Source organism: Perognathus longimembris, chromosome 13, assembly GCF_023159225.1.
Source record: "Perognathus longimembris pacificus isolate PPM17 chromosome 13, ASM2315922v1, whole genome shotgun sequence".
Classification (NCBI taxonomy): domain Eukaryota; kingdom Metazoa; phylum Chordata; class Mammalia; order Rodentia; family Heteromyidae; genus Perognathus; species Perognathus longimembris.
This window is the reverse complement of record NC_063173.1, coordinates 58,818,115-58,836,472: the sequence shown is the minus strand read 5'-3', so window position 1 is coordinate 58,836,472 and position 18,358 is coordinate 58,818,115. Positions and strand designations below refer to the sequence as shown.

The window sequence follows — 18,358 nt, the reverse complement described above, 5'->3', positions numbered from 1 at the left end:
CGCAGGACCAGTAAAGTTCACTTGTCCCGGGTCGTCGGCGCGCCGGGCACTGGAAGGCACCGCAGCCCCAGGCTGTCAGCACCCAACTCGTCTCCTCCCGTGGGGCCGCGCTCATGAACCCCGCGAGTGAAAGCTGGCGCCTCGGAACCCTCCCCAGGCAGGGGCGCAGCACTGGTTCCGTCGCGGGGCAGGACTTGGTGCCACCCCCACCCACCCCCAACCTGGAGACGCCGGGGGCCATGGGCCTCCGCTTCAAAACAAGCCTGGCTCAGATTCAAACCGTCTTTATTTCTACAGCAACATCTGAAAATAGAGAGCGACCCCCTCACCCCACCTCTGGGGCAGCCCCGCTTGCCACTGGGGGCCCTCACTGGCCCTGGCGAGAAGCTGTGGGCGTGGGAGGCGTGGGGAGGGCTCTAGGCGGCGCCCGGGGCGGGGCTGGGCCGGGCCAGGGCAGGAGGGGCAGTGCATAGGGCCGGGGCGCTGCGCAGGGCCCTCCGTCCTGGGGCTCGGGCTGGGCGGGGCGGGGCACATCCCTCAGAGGCCGGGAGCACCCTTGGGGAGGCGCCGCTCTGAGAATATTGAGCCTGGGAGATACCACCGCGCGGAATGGGAGTGATTAAGGCCTGGGTGGTACCACTGGGGGAGGACGGGGCTAATGGAGGCCCGAGAGTACCGTGGACTGAGGGAAGGGACATGGCCAATAACTTATTTCTCTATATACAGAAGCAACGGCCTGGAGGGAGGCAGGAGTGCCGAGGGAGGGCAGGTGCTTAGTGTTCTTGACTCTGGGGTCTGGGGTAAGCAGGCCACAAAGGGGGAGTCTGTCTTGGGAGACTCCAGTCAGCCACTACCACTGACCCCCAATCGGGAAAGAGGGGGTCCTACTGAAGAAGGAATAAATAAGGTGTGGAGCTGGAGTGGGTAGGCTCGGCCTCCAGGGCCCTGGCTGAGATGACAAGGGAGGAGGTTACCCTGAGATTGAACAGAAAAAACGGGTCCTTGGGAGAGACGGTGGGACAAGCAGCAGGCCCATGCGCAGGGCTGGGGACCAGGGGGTGCTGGGTAGAGCCTCTGGCTGCCCCCTCAGGATTAGCCCACAAGGGAGCTTCGTCGGGAGAGGTCCATGGAGCTGGAGCTGAGGGTGCGGCTGTCAGAGAGACCTGCGCCGCCAGGCTGTGGGCAGAGGGGCAGGAGTCTCAGCTCCATGCAACTGTGCAGTCCCAGCCGGGCTCTCGTGGAAGCCACATGTGAATCCCAGGGACTGGGCAGAGGCAGTAATGGCCCAAGGCCACAGCCCAGGCCTGACGCCTGCCACCTTGCTAGGCTGGCACTGACAGACTGTAATTCCACCCACCCCAGGGCAGGGGCTGTGCACCCCTCTTCTTTCCCCCTGCTGTCCGGCCCAAAGCAGACTGGGTTGGGGACAGACACGTTGCTGGGTGAAGACACACGCCAGAAGCTGGGCAGGAGCTACATGCAGATCTGTGTCCCAGGGCTCCGGGGCAGGGCTTGGGCCTGGGCTACCCAGTGCCCCGGAGCCCAAAGCCCTACCTGGACCTGCTCTTCCACACTCTTGTTGAGGAAGTTGAGGGAACTGGCCCGCTTCATCCTAAAGGAACAAAAAAAGTCTGAGCTTTGCAATGGTGGGATGGGGCAGGAGTGGAGGAAGGCAGGGGAGAGGGAGGGATATCAGAGAAGGGGAACAGGCTCAGTGGTAGTGGGGCCTGAGAGAGGTGGGGAGGTCACCCGGGGCCAACAGGGTACACTTGGGTCAGGAGATTCCCTGGGGTCGTTGGGTCTAGAGAGGTTTACCGTGGGTAGGGGGCTCACCTGGGGTTAGGGGGCTCCTGGGGACCACCCCCCTGTAGCTTCTTCACCAGCATCTCACTGCTGCGTCTCAGGGCATCCCGGAGCTTTCCAAAGGAGCCGCTGCGCCGCAGCGAGCCGCTGCCATCCTGTGGGTGGCAGGGTTGTCTCTAGGCCATACTGACGGCACCAGCTCCTGGCTCGCCCCGGCCCCCACACTCACCCCACTCCACTCGGCCGTGGGCCCTGCCTCCTCCAGGTCAGACTCGGACCGAGGCCCTGAGCCTCCAGCCACATCTCGGCTGCTCCGGCGGTCTCCTCGCCCACTACTGCCATCCTTCAACAGTTCCACCACCTTGGTCTGGCTGGCAGGGTCCAGGCCCTGGGGAGGGGACAGGCGGAGAACATCAGGTCCTGGCTGGAACACGCATGGGGCCTCACGACCCCCTGCCCCGCCCGGCAGGAAGCCTCACCTGCTTGCGGCTGCGGCTGGCACAGTCCTCCAGTGTATGTGCGGCCTCCAGCTTGCCCTGCCGCCGGTACAGGGCCCCCAAGCTGCGCAGGGTGGTATTGACTGTGGGGCTGCGGATGGACATCAGCATGGTCTTAGGCCTGGTTCTTCAGGACACAGGGCCTGTCTGACACCCAGCCCACACTGGGCTCCAAGGAACCACCAAGCCAACTGAAGTCCAGCCCCTTCTTTGTATACACCCCACCGTATGCTAGATACACCAGTCTCCCTAAAGGACTGGAAATCTGGGCCTTCATGGGATTTTGCCATCAGGATCAAAAGCTGGGAGACGCAGGAGAGCAGAAAGCCTTCTTGGGGCAGGTGGCCTGTGCCCTGGGCCTTGAACAGTGAGTTGGCAGGGGAGAGGTTCGAGGGTGAGAGGATAGAGTATGGAGCCTTAGCCGCCTCAGCTAGGATGCCATTTCCCTATTACCCCATCTACCCTGGTGCAGTCTGCTGCCTTTACCTGTCCACCTTGCAGGCCTTGTACCAGCTACCGTATTCCCCGTAGGGGCCGCTGTCCCGGCGCTTGTCCTGGTGGAAAGCATGGTTGGGGGAGGTAGAAGACACTCTCCCTCCCATCCACCCGTCCCAGCCTCATGCCCTCCCGACACCTGCCCATGGCTTCACCTTGCTCTCCTCCCGCTCTTCTGCATGCATCCAGATAGGCTTATTGTCCCCTGGGGGAGGAGACAGGAGCCTGTCACCAGCCTGCTTCTTCACAATGGGCTGGCCACAGGACTCGAGTCTGAGGAAAGGTGCAGCAGCACCCAGGAAGGACCAGGGTTGGGCTTTGTTGAATGAGCAAGAAGCAGACTCAAAACATCATTGGCCCTCCTCTGGACAGACAGAAAACAAGCCCATGCGAGTGGCTGGTGGACAGGGTAGGATCAAGACAAAATACAGGGCCTTCCGCACCTTAGGCCTGCAGCCTAGGACTCTGAGGAGGCTTGCATGGCCGGCCAGGTTCTGAGAGATCAAGAGGAAATGACCAAGGACCATATGCCGTGTCCCATGAGACCCCTGGGGTTTGTTGCCAAGATGCGTGCCAGTGAGGGTAGGTTAAATGTGAGGCTGAGCCGGCAGCCAGGCTCTAGGCAGGAGGACCTGCCAGGCTGCGGGGGTGCTGTGTGCTCGTGCGGAGGGGCCCATGCTGGGTACGCTGGAAGGGCGTTGGTGGTCATGGACTCACCATTGACAGAGCCAAACTCCTTCTCGTGAGCACGGGTGAGGATCTCCTTGTACAGGGTCTCTGCGTCCTGGTACTTGCCCTGTTTCAGGTAGCAAGAAGCCTAGAGGGGTAGGGCCAGGAGAAAGTGAGCAGGATGCCGGGAGCTGAACCTCCTCCTCCCTCCCTCCTTCCCTCCCCGCTCCCCAGCCTCCCTCCTTCCCCAGCCCAGTGCACCAGGTTGTTCTTGGTCTTGGCCACATTGGGGTCGTCAGGCCCAAGGCGTGTGGCATAGATCTCCAGAGCCCGCCGGTAGTAGTACTCCACCTCCTCGGCTTTGCCCTGGTTCTGGCACAGCAGAGCCAAGTTGCTGAGCTGCTTGGCCACATCTGGGTGAAACTTGCCCAGGACCTGGGGTGGAGGAGTTGGCAGCTGGGGTCAGAGTTGCCCGGATGCCCCGCCCACCCCGCCCACGGCCCTGGCCGTTCCCACCTTCTCCCGGATCTCCAGGGCGCGCTTGCACAGAGGCTCCGCCTCCTTGTACTTGCCCCGCTTGCCATACAGGACGGCCAGATTGTTCAGTGTTGCAGCCACCTGGGGTGGGAGAAGGCAGGCATCCTGACGTAGGGTGCCACTAGGGGGTGCGGGTGCCCCCCCACCCCCAGACCCTTACTCACAGCTGGGTGGTCCTTGCCCAGTGTCTTCTCCCGGATGGCCAGAGCATCATTGAGCAGGTGGGCAGCCTCCTTGTACTTATTTTGGTCCCTAGAAATAAGTATTCAGAGACGCCCTCCAGCCAAGGCCCAATTCCAGGGGCTAGCAGTCCCCTTGGCCACGGATGAGTGGGCATTTGGTAGGACTTGCGTGGGTGACCTAGCTTCCCACCCTCCAGGAGTCTAAGGGACACCGTTATGGGCCACTCTACCTTGCCAAGGTCCTACCTCATGCCCCCAGTCCCAAGCCATGTACAACTTGAGTGAGAACCCAGCACCCTGGCTCACACCACCGCCAACAGAAAGCCTTCCCCACCCTGTCAGGTTCTAGCTCAACTTTTCAAAGCCCCTCCTGAAGCCTGGGTGCCTGGAAGTCACGCTGACTTCCCACACAGGCCACCCATGATACTCGTGTCCAAAGCCTTCTCCTCCGTTAGACTGCTGTCTGTTTCTGTCTAGAGCCCCGCCCCTTCTCTCTCCACCGCTCAACTGCTGTGGGAGCCCAGGGCCGGCCCCGTGGGTCTGAGGCGCGGTCAGGATGGATGCATCTTCAAACATGGGCAGAGGAGCCTCACCGATAGACCAGAGCCAGGATGTTCAGCATGGTGGCCACGTCGGGGTGGTCGTGGCCTGAGGTCTTCTCTAGGTCCTCCAGCGCCTGCTTGCAGAGGGGAACAGCTACTTCGTAGCGGCCCTGGGAGGCGTACTGGATCACCAGGTTGTGCAGAGTGCGGAGACGTGCTGGGATCTCATAGCCTCCATGCTGCGCTGCCACGTCTCCTCCTCCAGGGCTGGGGGCTACAGGGCCAAGGTCGGGAGATGAGACCACCTCCCGTCCTCCCACCGGCCCACTGGGCCGGCACCGACCAGGCTGCTCATCTCCCTGTTTATAGCGTAGGTCTGGGTTTCCCCATGGGGAGTGGGTCAAATCACAGTTCCAACACTCGCAGCTGCCTGTCCCCAAAGCCTCAGCTTCCCCATCTGTGGGGTGGGCTCCCGTATGTGTTTAACACCACAAGTTAGGCAAGTATTGCCGGCTCAGCCCTGTACTGCAACTGTCAACCCTGACCCTCAGAGTAGGGCCAGAGAGGAGCTAGTGGCAGGGCCAACATTTTCAACAACAATGTCAGCTCCTGGTAGAGATCAGGGTGTGCGATGGACCAGGGAAGACCTGCCTCTTACATTCTCATATGCTGCGATGCTGTGACTACAAGCAAAGAACCTTTAGGTCCCCAAGTCCAGGAACTCACACAACCCTTTTCCCCCAGCCCAGAGCCAACTGCCATCTGCACCTGGGCTCTGCTCATCCTCGTTGGGGAACAGGTCATCCAGAGAGTCTTTGGGGACGTCACTCTTCTCCTCCTGGGAAGCAAGACAGGGTATCAGGAAAAGGGGCACGGACGGCCAGGGGGCTGGGTGGGAGTTCAGTGCTCCCCACCACCCCAGGCCTCCGGGCAGGGTGGGCTCACACTGGGGGACGCATCCTCATCCAGCTTGCGAATCTGGCTCATGAACAGCAGGTGCTGCTTCTCTTCCTCCAGCTGGGCCACTGCCTGCTCGCTGCGCTGCAGCTTCTGCTGGGTCCCCGCCAGCTCCTCACGCAGCCACTGGTTCTCCTGGACCAGGCGCCGCACCTGAGCCCGCAGCTTCTGCTTCTCTGACTCCACGGCCCCCAGGTGGCTTGAGAGTGCCAGGATTACCTGTGCAGCCAAGCAGATGAACATCAGAGCCCTGGCCACCCCTCAGCCTGACACTCCAGCCTGGGCCTCCGGGGATCGGTGAGGAATCAGGCCTGGCCCTGCCTGTGAAGGGCTGCTGGGCCTCGAAGTTCCCCTCTCCTCAAGGAAGATGCCCCCCAAGTCCCAAACAGACCACAGTGCAGAGGTCCAACTCAGGTTACACTAACCTAAGAGACAGGAGTGGAGAGATCACTGCGTTCCCAGAATCTCTCTCCCCTGGGGGAACCACAGCCACCATGCCACTGCTACCCACCTAGGGCAAGCAGTTGCCGAAAGAGCCACAGCACAGCCAGGTACTGGTGGCTCAGGCCTGTAATCCTAGCTACTCGGGAGGCTGAGATCTGAGGATCACGGTTCGAAGCCAGCCTGGGTAGGAAAGTCTGTGAGATTCTTACCTCCAATTAACCAGCAGAAAACTGGAAGTAACATGGTGGCTCAAAGTGGTAGAGCACTAGCCTTGAGCTGAAGAGCTCAGGGACAGAGCCCAAGCCCAGAGTTCAAGCCCTATGACTGACAAAACCCAAAAGAAACTCTACAAAAAAACAAAACAAAAACCATAACGTGGCTAAAAGGCTACTGAAAGACATCCTAGCATCCAGCACCTTCTGCCTTCTGCAGCTTCCAGGAAGACCAGATAAGAGGCTCTAGAGGACTCGGCCTCAGCCCCAACCCTCGCTGTACCTCTGATTCCCTTCCCCAACTTTCAAACTCTTCCTATCTTGGAGTCTTGGCATGGGCTCCGCAGGTGGAATGCAGGTGCAGGGGTGCGTCCTGCCGCTTTCTAGTCATGCCCTTTGGTCTTCTCCAGTTACACACTGCGCTTCCCCGTCAGCATGCCCCACGCCAGCCTGTTCCCATCGGTGAGGAGCCGACAACGCAGTGGCCTTCCAGAAAGCCCAGCAGTCTAGGACCCTATACTTTCTAGCTGATTAGTGACAGGTGTCTTCAAAACTACTAGCTTGAAATGACCAATGTGCCCAAGCAGTGGCTCTGACTAGATCTGAGAACAAAGCTTTTTCCACAGAGACTCTTTCTTCATCCCAGTGACCTCCTGGATATCTCATTCTGCATATAGTCCCAGCAGCCTCCAATTTTTGGGGACTCCACACCGAACTAGCCCACTCAAGCTCTCATCCCTAAATTTGCATAAGCCACAAGCCAGGGAGGTATGCTGTCCCCTTTCTCTCCTTACTTCGTTCCCAGGTCCTGCTGGGCCTACCTCCAAATATCTAGAACTGGTCCCCTTCTCTCTGCTCATGGCTATCAGATTAGTCCAAGCTGCAGCTCTCAGTTGAATTCCTGCCTGCAGTGGCTGCTTAACTACTTGCTACCTGTGTCCATCCTAACTCACTAACCTTTATTCTCCAAATCTCACAAAGGAAGCTTTTAAAACCTAAGTTAGACTATGTCTCCTTCCTGCTTAAGAGTCTTCCAGCAAAGGACTCCTGATTTCCTGTGAATAAGCCCCATGAACTGGCTCCTGCCTTCTGTCCCTCTTTCCCTTGCCATGAAGCTACAGGCACTCACTTCCCCTATAAGATTTTTCTTACCTCAGGACCTTTACCTAAGCATCTTTCCTCCCCCTTCCTCCCCCAGACTTTAAGGTAATATTTTACAGTGTAGCCCAGCCTTCATCAAACTCTCCCCCTCCTGTCTCACTGTCCGGAGTGCTGAGATTACAGAAGTGTATTATCACTGTGTATTACATGTGTTGAGAGCAGGAATCTTGTTTGTCTCGCTGGATCCTGCTTCCCTGGCACTAACACATTGCTTGGCACATAACAGACATTTGATAAGTTAGATAGTTTAGCGAATTAATGGGTAAGTGATTTGTAGGGGAGTATTTCTTTAAGGATTTCCTTCCTGTTCCAGGCTATTTGGTCTCTTTTTGGGGGGGGGGGAGTGGGGATGAGACCTGGGGGGGGGGGGTGCCAGTGCTCGTGGTCTCCTGGGGCAGGACTGGGAAACCTCCAACATGCCTTCTTTTCTTCAACATGTTTATTTTGGCTCTAACATGGGCTTCCAAGGGCCGGGTGGTTCCCAGCTCAGATCCTGTTTCTACATGACCCGGGCCTCCTCTGGTGACCTCCCAGCCCAGTGCTCCAGACTGACTGACCTACCTGGGCCTCCCCTAGCCCCAGCTCGATGGCCTCCAGAGAGCGGCGCAGGAGGATGCAGCGCTCCTGAGAGCCTGGCTCGGCCTCGCCGCCGCCGCCGCCGCCGGCCTCCTGAGACGCCAGGGGGGCCAGCAGAGCACGATGCTCTCCGCGCAGAGTCTCCAGTCCCTGGATGACGGCCTTGGTGCCCAACACGATTTCATCCTGGCTCAGCTTCTCCTCCCGCGGAAGCACCATCGTGGCCATGGTAGTGCCTGCCGCCTGCGAAGGCCCCGGGAGGGCAGGCGGGCGCCGGGCCTAGGGCCACACCGCCGGCCACCCGGATTAGGTAAACACCGGCTGTCCCGGACTCCCGTCCCCAGGGTGCGCGGGTCCCCCAGACGGCGGCTCGCACCGCGCCGGCCCTCGGCCGACAGGGGGCGCGCCAGCCCCGTCTCGGCCGGGGAGACGCAATGCGGCGCGGCCGGATCCCGAAGCCGCCGCGGACCGCCGGCTCGGGCCAGCTCGGGGGGCGCCGTCCGGGGCTCCCCGTGGACTCCCCGAGGCAAGGCGGGGGACGGCGAAGGACGTCCCCGGGCGCCCGGGTCACTCCCGCGCCGCCGAGCCTGCCCCCCCGCCCGCGGCCCCGCCCAGCCCCCGGGAGCCCCTCCCCCACGGCTGGCCTCCGCGCCGCCCCCACCCCCGAGGGCCCAAGCCGCGCCCACGACCACCCCTCTCATAGGCCGGCGCGAGGCCCGACAGCCCCTCCCCTGAAAAGGCCAAGCTCGTCCCCCCCAGCCCCCACCCCCGGCCCCCCAAGGCCCGCGTACCCTCCCCGCAGGCCCGCGCCCCTCACAGGCCGCGCCCACGACGACCCCTCCCCTCGGCCCCGCTGCGGCCCCTCCCCACGTGAGGGCCCGACCCCCGGCCCCGACCCAATCAGCCCGCGCCGACCTGCGCCGGCTGCTCCGGCCCGGCTCCCGCTCCGGCTCCGGCTCCCGCCCCGCTTCACCCCGACCAGCCGCGGTGTGCGGGTCCCGCTGCCTCCATCCCGCCGGCTTTCCCAGAAGCACCCGCGCAGCCTTAAAGGTGAAGCCGCTACCTCGGCGGTGTCGGAGGGGGCGAAACACGCTCCAGTGGGCCGCTTGTCTTAAAGGAGCGCGCAGGCCAGGCCGGCTCCGCGGGAGGGGCGGGGCCCCGGGAGGGGGCGGGGCCTCCCAGGGCCGGGGGCGGGGCTGGCCCGGGGCTCCGGGGAGCCCGCGGTGCCGGGTTCTGCGAAATGCCCTGGAGGTTGTGGCCTGGAAGTGCTCTGGAAGCTGCTCACCCAGTGCGGCAGACAGCGAGGACAGCGGGGGAAACTGAGGCGCAGGGAGACGTCTCGGGCTGAGTCCAGAGCGAGTCGGGGCCATGCTCAATGAGCATTCTCTGTTGGTCGGGGGCTTTGGAGGCCTCACCTACGTGAACAGTGCTCACAAGGACCGGTTAGCGGCCTGGGGACGTGGCCTAGCGGTAGAGCGCTTGCCTAGCATGCCTGAAGCCCTGGGTTCGATTCCTCAGCACCACGTACACAGAAAAGGCCGAAAGTGGCGCCGTGGCTCAAGTGGCAGAGTGCCAGCCTTGAGCAAAAAGAAGCCAGGGACAGTGCTCAGGACCTGAGTCCAAACCCCGGGACTGGTGCTGCCCATATCTGGTAGATCTAGGTCATGTACCTTTATCCTCTCCCCTTTTCTCCCTTCAGAGATGTCCATCTTTCCTTCCTTGCTCTTTCTTTCCTTCTCTCTCCTCTCTCTCTCTCTCTCTCTCTCTCTCTCTCTCTCTCTCTCTCTCTCTCTCCTCTCTCTCTCTCTCTCTCTCTCTCTCTCTCTCTCTCTCTCTCTCTCTCTGGTGGGTATTGGTCTTGAACTCAAGGCTTTGCAATTGCTTGGCAGGTGCTTTACCACTGGGACAGGCCTCCAGTCTGTCTACGTTCCTGGTGTTTAGGCTTCTGTGGACATGGAGATCACTGCTCCTGTGTGTGATAAGTCTAGCAACTTCTGCTGACCATATTATCAAGACACAAGGATCGTCCTTAGTCTCTGATGGTGTCATTTAAGGCTCAGATTAAGTGACACTTTCTCAGAGAGGCCTTCCTTGATCCCCCCCCCCCCACTTCTAAAAGGGTTCATTGGTCCCCGCACACACTCACTTTACCTTCTCTGTAGCATTAGTATTTCCAACGTTTTTCTTGTTTCTTCCCACACATCCATCTTGTTTGCTAACAAATTAGTACAAGGTGTGTGACACAGCAGCAATTTACAAGAAGGCGGAAGGATACACCTGTTGACTTTGCTAAGTCCCTCCAAAACCAGTTTCTGGTCTGGTTCTCTGCATCCCTGGCTCAATACTGCCCCTAACCACTTTGAGGTGGACAGTTCTAGAAAGGGATGGCAGGATGACTCCCCTGAGGAACAAGAACTGCATACTGAGGCCTTAGCTACTCAAACACCTGGGGTGTTTGTTTCTCCTGAGTAGAGTAGGGCTGGGTTCATACTCAAGAGTTCACCAGGCCCAACATCCTTATGGATCCTGAGATCCTCAATGTGAGGTGAGAGAGATGATTCTGCACCCTCAGCTGGAGTACATGCCGTGACAGGGACACCCCCTTCTGCCAAGACACATGTAAGAGTCTCTCCTTAGACAGTGCCTTCCTGTGGTAGTCACCCACAGCGTCAGTCTTCTGCAATAAACCTGCTCCCTTTACAGTGGAGAGAGACAGGGAAGGCGCCTCCAGCCAGGTTTCTCTTCACAGTCCTCATACCCCTCCTTGTATCAATACATATGCTGATTAGCCCAGGACCAATGAGCCAGATGAGCTAACTACAAAGTCCACAGAGGAATGTTCCCTTTAAAAAGCATACTACCACTAGGATTCGGGGGGAATAGCTCCACAGAAGAGCACTTGCTTAGCATGCAGAAAGCCCTGCATTTGATCCCCGGCCCTGTAAACAAACAAAAAAATGACATCTGGTCCCCTGTGAAACCAAGTCAGGCCAACCACAGGTCGAGCTTATCCCAAAGTCAAATGCATCTCAGTTAGAAAGGGTTAGATTTTTCCTCCTGATCTTGTGCTTCTATCTTTCTCAGACAGTTTATAGTTTCAGATGATGGAATGTTCATGTAACACAAATTATCTTTAGCCATTTGTTCTCTCTGCCCAGAAACTCCTGTAGTTACCAGTTGCTTTTCTTCTAAGACAATGTCTCACTGCACAGTCCAAGCTGGCTTGGATCTCATGATCTTCCTGCCTCAGTTTCTTGAGTGCTGGAATTACAGACATGTATCACTGAAGTGCAGTTGCAGTTGCCAGTTTCCTGTGCCCATGGTTGATGACGTGTGCATTGATGATTTACATCTGTGCCCAACTTCTGTTTATCCCTGTCAATTTTGGCTGGTCAGCTTTCAGGGGGAATGCAGGCCGTGATTTGATAAGCCCGCTTGTGTACTCCATCATGACCACCGGCATGTTCAGTACCCATGGAGGAAGGAAAATCTGGAGCTATGGTAGGGCATTTTGGTTGCTTTAAGTGACGTCAGTCTCCAGGATCCCTTGGGGAAGAACTTTGCTGGAAGGTTCTCTCTCCCTCTGTAGCTGAGATTTGGTGGTGCCAGGGTGCGTCCTGGACACCTCTTAAAACTTCAGCAGTCCCTGTGATGTGTACCTCGGTTTGGAAGCTGTTTCAATGTCTTTTGTTTTAGAATTGAGGGAACTGGGGCCCAGAGAGGGGAAAAGCTGTGTCAGGTGTAAGACCGGGGTCCACTTTATTATGGTTTTTATTGCAGTAGGGATTGAACTCAGGGTCTTGTGCACTCTACCACTTGAGTCACAGTCCTTTTTGCTTTTGTTATTATCATCATTTTTACAATAGGGACTTTTTGCCTGGGCCAGCTTGGACTTCGATCCTCCTGTTTAAACTTCCCCTGTGGCTGTGATGATAAGCTTACGCCTCCATGCCCAGCTTCTTTTGTTTCCATTTATTGATGGTACTGGGGTTTGAATTTAGGGCCTTGTGCTTGCTATGTAGGTGATCTTACTACTGAGCCACACTTCCAGCCTTTTTTTCCCCCTTGTTGGTCATGGGGCTTGAACTCAGGGCCTGGGCCCTGTCCCTAAGCAGTTCTGCTCAAGCACTTTGAGCCACAGTGCCACTTCAGGTTCTTTGGTAGTTTACTGGAGATAAGATTCTCATGCACTTTCCAGCCTGGGCTGGCTTTGAACCATGATCCTCAGATCTCAGCCTCCTGAGTAGCTGAAATTACAGGTACAATCCCGTGTGCCCAGTTAGGGGCCACCTTTGTATTCTGCTGTGCTTGGACAGCTCAGCTCTCAATGATCACTACCTCTCCCTTGAATCTCCAGGTCATTTTGTCACTGAGAGCATGGAAGGGAGGCTGAGCAAACAGAGTAGGTGAAGAGAAATAAGGACAAGTAGCATGTTCTGGCCCATGCAATAGCACAGGTGTGCATGCCCTCAATATAGAGCCAGAGTCAGGTTCCCCAGAGGCCAGACACACTTGCTACCCACTCCCCAGTCTCATGCATCTGTCTGCAAGCCCACCAGCTGCCCGCAGCACACCCAGGTGGACACGCACATCTGTCACCTCTGCTCCTTCCCTGCGTTCTCCTTGTGTGATGAAGGTGCATGTCCCTTTTATCGCCTCGTCCCACGCAAACAGAGAACCATTGTTAGTCTCACTTGATGGCTTTTGCTGAAGGTTCCTTGCTCGGGCTTTTCTGAAGGGGAAGGCTTTGGCAGTTTCTTTTGTGCTTCTCCTTGGGCAGCTGGCCCTGCCTCCCTGTGCTGGCCTTTCCCTGCCCAGTTTGTTCTCACACCCTTATCTTGCTTTCAGTGCTTAACCTCGCTGGTGTTCAACCTTTCGGCCATTTGCCTTGTTTATCTAGTCTACTGGATAGCTCTGTGCTTCCCCCAAGGGAAGGGTTGTTACTTCATCCTGTTTGGTCCCGCACTCCCCCGGCAGCTGCTGGTCTCCTGCCAGGCTGCTGATGGGTGCTCAGTATATGGAGGATAAAGGAAAGAAAGAATCCGTGCCCGGTGGTGATTCAGCTCCTTCAGCCAGTTTCTGCAGTGCGCAGCAGCCCCCCTCCCCCCCATCCCATGCCCGGGGAAGCCGAGGCAGTATATTCTCTAGGCAACTCACCCTCCACCCCACTTCCAGCTCTTTGGCTCCCCGAAAGTGCCCATGCCACTGTAGTTGGCTTTTCTCACCACCTTCCTCTTCTGCCTCTAGTTCTCTCCCTCATTTCAAAGTGGGTGGGGCACTTTCTCCACGGATCTCCTGGTAAAACTTCACTACCTTCAGCAGGAAGTACTCCAGAATGGCTGCTCCCAAGACCCTATCCTTGCTTCCCGTTTCACCGTGGCCACGTCTGGTTGTCTGCTCTTTCTACCACTGAACCAAGGTCAAGTCTTGTCAGAGCCGGAGGGGCTGGGGGTTCCTGTCCTGACAAATCTGCGCTGTCTCGTCCTGCGGCCTCCCGGCTATGCTACAAGGATCTCTGTCCTGCTCATCGGGAGGGAACGCAGTCGTTAGACTTGCTGAAACCAAAGCTGTCTTTCTCTAGCTGGCTGGCATTTAGGAATGTTCTGTTATTTCTGCCTTTTTCTGCATCTGTAAGTGGGGTTCCTAGTACCTAACCTTCTTGGGTCATGGAAAGAACAAAATAAAATGGCACCAAGGCTTCACACTAAGCTTTGTGCATGACAGACTCTCTTCTTTATAGTTTATTACTGGCAAGCTTATTATGACAAACCCTGTGCTAGAGGAGCAGGAGACGGGGAGAAAAAAATGTAAAATATAGGCCAGTCTCTGCTTTCAGTGTTGCCAGAGAGAAAAAATGAGAATGAAAGCACGTAACAGACGAGGCAGCAACTAAAAAGGTGAATCTGAGCAGAAGCAAGGGCTGAGGTTTAGTGCCAAGAAAGGGAGATCAGTGTGTGTGTGTGTGCGCGCGCATGTGCATGTCATCCTCTCCTGACGTCAGTTCTCCCATATGCCAAGGACGTCCATAATCCCATCTCTGGCCAGACCCATCTATTCAGCCCCTACTGCGAGAGCTACACAGGCTCTGTCCCTTGCCATCTTCGGGCCAAGTCTCCGGCAGGGATGTTTCGCCATCTGTGCATCACGCAGGGCAGATGGCCAGTGCTGTCCTTGACTCTCTTTCAGACCCATTTTCTACCGGCACCCCAAACCTGTTGATTCTGCCTCTTCAAGGACCCTCAGGTCTACTTCTCTCCTGAGCTTATGTCCTCGTCACATGGTTTCTGAACACCAGACCCTGCGTTCTCCAGTGTGCTGAAGCAGAGTCTCATTTCTCTGCCATTGGCTTTCACTGTCTCAGCACTGAGACGACAATCCTTGCTCTGATAAAGAGCAATTATAATAGCAACAAGGTCTTTCCTTTCCTCTTCTGCTCTACACTCATAAGCCCTATTGCCTTCTTTGGGTCAGTACTGGGGCTTGAATTCAGGAACTCATGCTCTTAACTTTTTCACTCAAGGCTCATTCTCTACCACTTGAGCCACAGCTCCCCTTGTTTTGTTTACTGATTACCTTGAGATAAACATCTCCAGGATTTGTCTGCTGGGGCTGGCTTTGAACCACAATCCTTACATCTCAGCTTGCGTAGCTAGGATTACAGGCCCAAACCACTGGTGCCTAGCTCCCACTGCTTTTGTTGTTGGTGGTGGTTGTGGGACTTTAACTCCAGGCCTGGGCCCTGTCACTGATCTTTGTTGCTCAAGGCTAGTACTACCATTTTGAGCCACAGTGCCACTTCCAAATTTCTGACAATTAATTGGAGATAAGAGTCTCATGGACTTTCCTGCCCGGGCTGGCTTTGAACTATGATCCTCAGATCTCAGCCTCCTGTGTATCTAGGATTACAGGTGTGAGCCACCAGTGTCAGGCTTCCCACTGCCTTTTAGTGCATAAACTGTGTGGAGTTCTCAGGATGGGCCCCTCTTCCTCTTATCTTTGGCTTTTGTACATGCTTACAGCATACATCGTGTCTTGAGATGACACTCAGTTGTCCTCTCTTGGCAATATCCAGTCAAGAGATAACAAGACAGTGAGAAGGGTGAGGTGCTGCTGGGCTTGGGAAAGCCTTGCCGGGGGACTGAATGCCAGGTAGGAGAGGAACCAACTGAAGAACAGAGCTTGATGTGTGGAGATATAACAATGAATCCCTCCTGCTCTATAACTGACACAGCTAATTGTTTTTAGTGGAGTTTGTAGGACACACCACAGGCAGTATGTTCCATACTATGGGACCAGTGAGCTCACTCCAAGGCTGAGGGCGGGGTCCAGTGTCCTCCAGTATTTTAGGTTGGGAGCTGGGGATGCTGTAGGGGAGGCCAGGAGGGAGCGGCCAGTGAGGCAGGATGAGAGGAGTGTGGTCCAGTGGCTGAATGGAGGAAGGGTGGAGGAGGGATTATCTGCACCAAAGGGTAATGGGTCAAAGGAGAAAACAGACCCATGGACTTGGCAGCCCTGGTAATGGTGACTCTGGCCAGGGAACCTCTGCTGAGATGGCAAGGAAGACGGTATGAAGAGCAGAAGGAAGTAAACAGGTCACATTCGGCTGTTAGAATTTTACCCCTGGGCTGTACACTTGGGATGAGGCAATCTTAGTCCTCTCCATCTGGTAGGAGGCAGGTCTGGCTTCCCCGCTCCCTCACTAGCTGGGCAGCACTTCCTTCAGTACTCTTAGGGTACTTTTAGCTCTTCCTGGGCGCTCTGGCCCCCTCCCGGGCTTACCCTCTGGAGGCAGGCACTATTTTCATTTTTCAGCTCACTAAGTCTGCCCACAGGACCTGTGGAGTCTGAGGCCAGTGGCAGCCCAACTTGGCTACTCCATCCTGCAGAGAGAAGTTACCAGGCTCTGCCCACCTCTCCCACAAGCCCTCACCTCTGGGCATTGGGCATTGCTAGGAAAAGCTGTTTGGCCTCTGCATGGGAGTGTGGGGAAAACTCAGCGCCCAGGAAACAGTGGCTATGACAATTTTCTATCATGGGCCAAGGGCTGGCTTCAAACTTTCAGAAGAGAAGGTGGCTCTTCACATGCGACCACCTTGGGATACGGTTTAGAGGAGGTGAGTCCCAGAGAAATATAGGATTCCATGTGGGGATAGCATCACTTTTATGTCTCATATCAAGTGAGCCATTTCAGGTCTATTCCTACACTGGAGAAAGTGGGAGCTTCTTCTTTTTCAACCTGTGCTCATGGTTGACTCTGGATGGAGTATTGTCATATCATGTGAAGGGGGTGGACAGCTGGGGTCACACAGTTAGGGGCACAGAAGCCCAAGGCAGTTGGTAAGAAATCACCAGTTTATTGAATGAAAAATCCAACATGGCCCCAGTCCTCCCAACCCACTTTTCTCTCAGGCCAAGGAGACGCTTAGGCAGTAGGGCTGGGCTGTAAGGAAGAAGGCTAGAAGAACTTGGGGCAGGCATGGAGAATGAGAAGAACACTTTGAAAGTGAAGTTCTGTGCCACACTTCTAGGGAACAATGAGAGAAGAACAGAGATGTGAGAGGGAATGGCAGCTGGGCCAGCTCTGTGTCCTCAGCCCCCCGAGGATTCTGAAGAGGGGCTGAGGCAGGCTCAGCCTGATCACTGGGCATGGAGGGAGGCTGCTGGAGGGAGACCTGGTGGAGGATGGGTCTCCGCCTGCTATCCTGACAGGGAGCAGATGGGAGGACAGAGCGGGGAAAGAGAGACAAGGTGACAGCGAAAAGTAGACAAAGACTATGTGCAGGGCCTGCTTCCCACCTTTCGCAGCCAGGCACAGCCATGCTGGGTGGTCAGCTGGGAGGCAGAGGAGGAGTGTCACCAACAAGGAGGAAGCCACAAGGACAAGACCTGTGCATGGGACAAGTCCTACAAATGACCAAAGCACTGGCTGTGTAAAGAAACAAACAGTAGGGCATTGGACATCTGTAGGGACTCAGGTGGCAGGAAGCCATGCGTGGGGAAACTGAGAAAGCCCCTCCAACCCAGGAATATGTTATGGTGCCCAAGTACCCCCTCAACCTCCACTGGGAAACTGTGGGGCAGGTGAGGTGCTCACAAGAGTGGGAAGAAGCCCCTGCCTCCTTAGAGGTGGGCAGGGCAGGCGGCATCTGGCAGCAAGGCCTTCGAAAATGAGAGCCCAGTGGCCTGACTGTGGGGAGAGGGATGGGCCCCCATTGCCGTGGACCACGATTCCAGGTTTCCTATTTCCAGGAAGGGAACTGGGGCCACAGGGGTTAAGAGATGGGGAGCTAGGTGAAGGACTCAATTCTAGGGACTGTGGGCACCAGAGGGCAGAACCACCTTCTCTGGGCCTGGGTCCCTCCCTCCTGCGAAGGAGAGGGCCCAGGGGAGGGATGGAGGAGTGGCTCTGGAGTGGGCTGGGCAGTGGGGAGGGAGGGCGGCGTCCCCGGTGGCAGTGTCCTTCAGGACTGGGCATGTGAGAGGCAGGCTCCAGTGCTGGGAAGGGGTTGCCCAGCCCAGGCCTGCTGGCCTCCCCCTGCCCGCAGGCGGTGAGGCTGAATGGCAGTGCCAGGAGGGAGAGTGCCTGGGAGGCAAGGCCTCAGGTGGCCTTGCTGCCACTGAAGAGTCCCACTGGGAAGTGCTTGACATGGGTGGGCCACTGGGCTGCCAGCTGGAAGAACTTGATGTCACTCCACTCGACACCATCGATAGACACTGGGGATGACAGGAAAGAGCGGGCAGTGGGCAGCTGGACCCACCTCTCCACCCTCGGGGAGAACCGTGGCCCCCTCGCCCACCACCACACCTCTCAGCATAGTCTGCTGTTGCTTGGCCGAGCAGATGAGGCGGCTGATGCCTTCGATGACTTGGCTCTTGGAATCCACCTCCTTTTCCCGAGGCTTCTTACTCAAGAATATGGTGGGCACTGCAAAAACAGCGGGAAAAGCCTGTTGCGGTCCTGGGGAAGAAGCCATTCCCTCTCTGTGGCCTCCTCTGCTCCCTTTTCCTGGGGCAGGGAGGGTGATATGTAAAAAGCCCGCCTCTTCCCTGTACTCTGATCATATCTCTACGATCCCAAGTTAACTGGCAAAGATCCTGTACCTCTGCCAGGGCCTCACTATCTTTGCTGGTACAGTGAGGGCTCTTGGTTCTGAAGCCCCTTCCAGCTGGAATGTTCTAGTCACCTTGAGCAGGTCTGCCTCCCTGCCTGGGTGGATAGGCCTCTGGCTGAGGAGTGCTACAGCAGCAGGTGTACTAGCCAGGCTGCTATGTGGGCCTGCTCT

General features: G+C 57.0%; 2 protein-coding genes across 8 annotated transcripts in view; both read right to left on the bottom strand.

Annotated features, from left to right (window-relative positions):
- Nucleotides 1-268: 268 nt before the first annotated feature.
- Klc2 (kinesin light chain 2) lies at nt 269-9,157 on the bottom strand. 5 transcript variants are annotated; one of them, XM_048360900.1, is made up of 16 exons: nt 9,139-9,157; nt 8,061-8,354; nt 5,671-5,901; nt 5,494-5,563; nt 4,777-4,999; nt 4,166-4,253; nt 3,981-4,082; nt 3,726-3,899; nt 3,513-3,612; nt 2,951-3,000; nt 2,787-2,857; nt 2,283-2,391; nt 2,033-2,191; nt 1,834-1,958; nt 1,555-1,612; nt 269-1,176 (listed from the first exon to the last, which is right to left on the bottom strand). In XM_048360900.1, exons 2-16 carry the CDS (start codon nt 8,301-8,303, stop codon nt 1,093-1,095), a joined length of 1,887 nt encoding a protein of 628 aa, XP_048216857.1. In that variant the 5' UTR covers nt 8,304-8,354; nt 9,139-9,157; the 3' UTR covers nt 269-1,092. The 5 variants fall into 5 exon arrangements, with proteins under 5 accessions (XP_048216857.1, XP_048216855.1, XP_048216858.1 ...); XM_048360898.1 differs by lacking the exon at nt 9,139-9,157 and adding an exon at nt 8,991-9,130; XM_048360901.1 differs by lacking the exon at nt 9,139-9,157 and adding an exon at nt 8,991-9,130 and having other exon boundaries at nt 2,787-2,854.
- Nucleotides 9,158-16,413: 7,256 nt separating this feature from the next.
- Pacs1 (phosphofurin acidic cluster sorting protein 1) overlaps nt 16,414-18,358 on the bottom strand; it is a 122,237-nt gene continuing 120,292 nt past the window's right edge. For 2 of the 3 annotated variants that reach the window (XM_048360897.1, XM_048360896.1), the window contains exons 23-24: nt 17,881-18,000; nt 16,414-17,789 (exon numbers count right to left, since the gene is read on the bottom strand). In XM_048360897.1, the coding sequence (XP_048216854.1) occupies nt 17,674-17,789; nt 17,881-18,000 (236 nt within the window). In that variant the 3' untranslated portion in view covers nt 16,414-17,673. The remainder of the gene's footprint in view (nt 17,790-17,880; nt 18,001-18,358) is intronic. The other variant, XR_007213035.1, reaches the window with a different exon arrangement.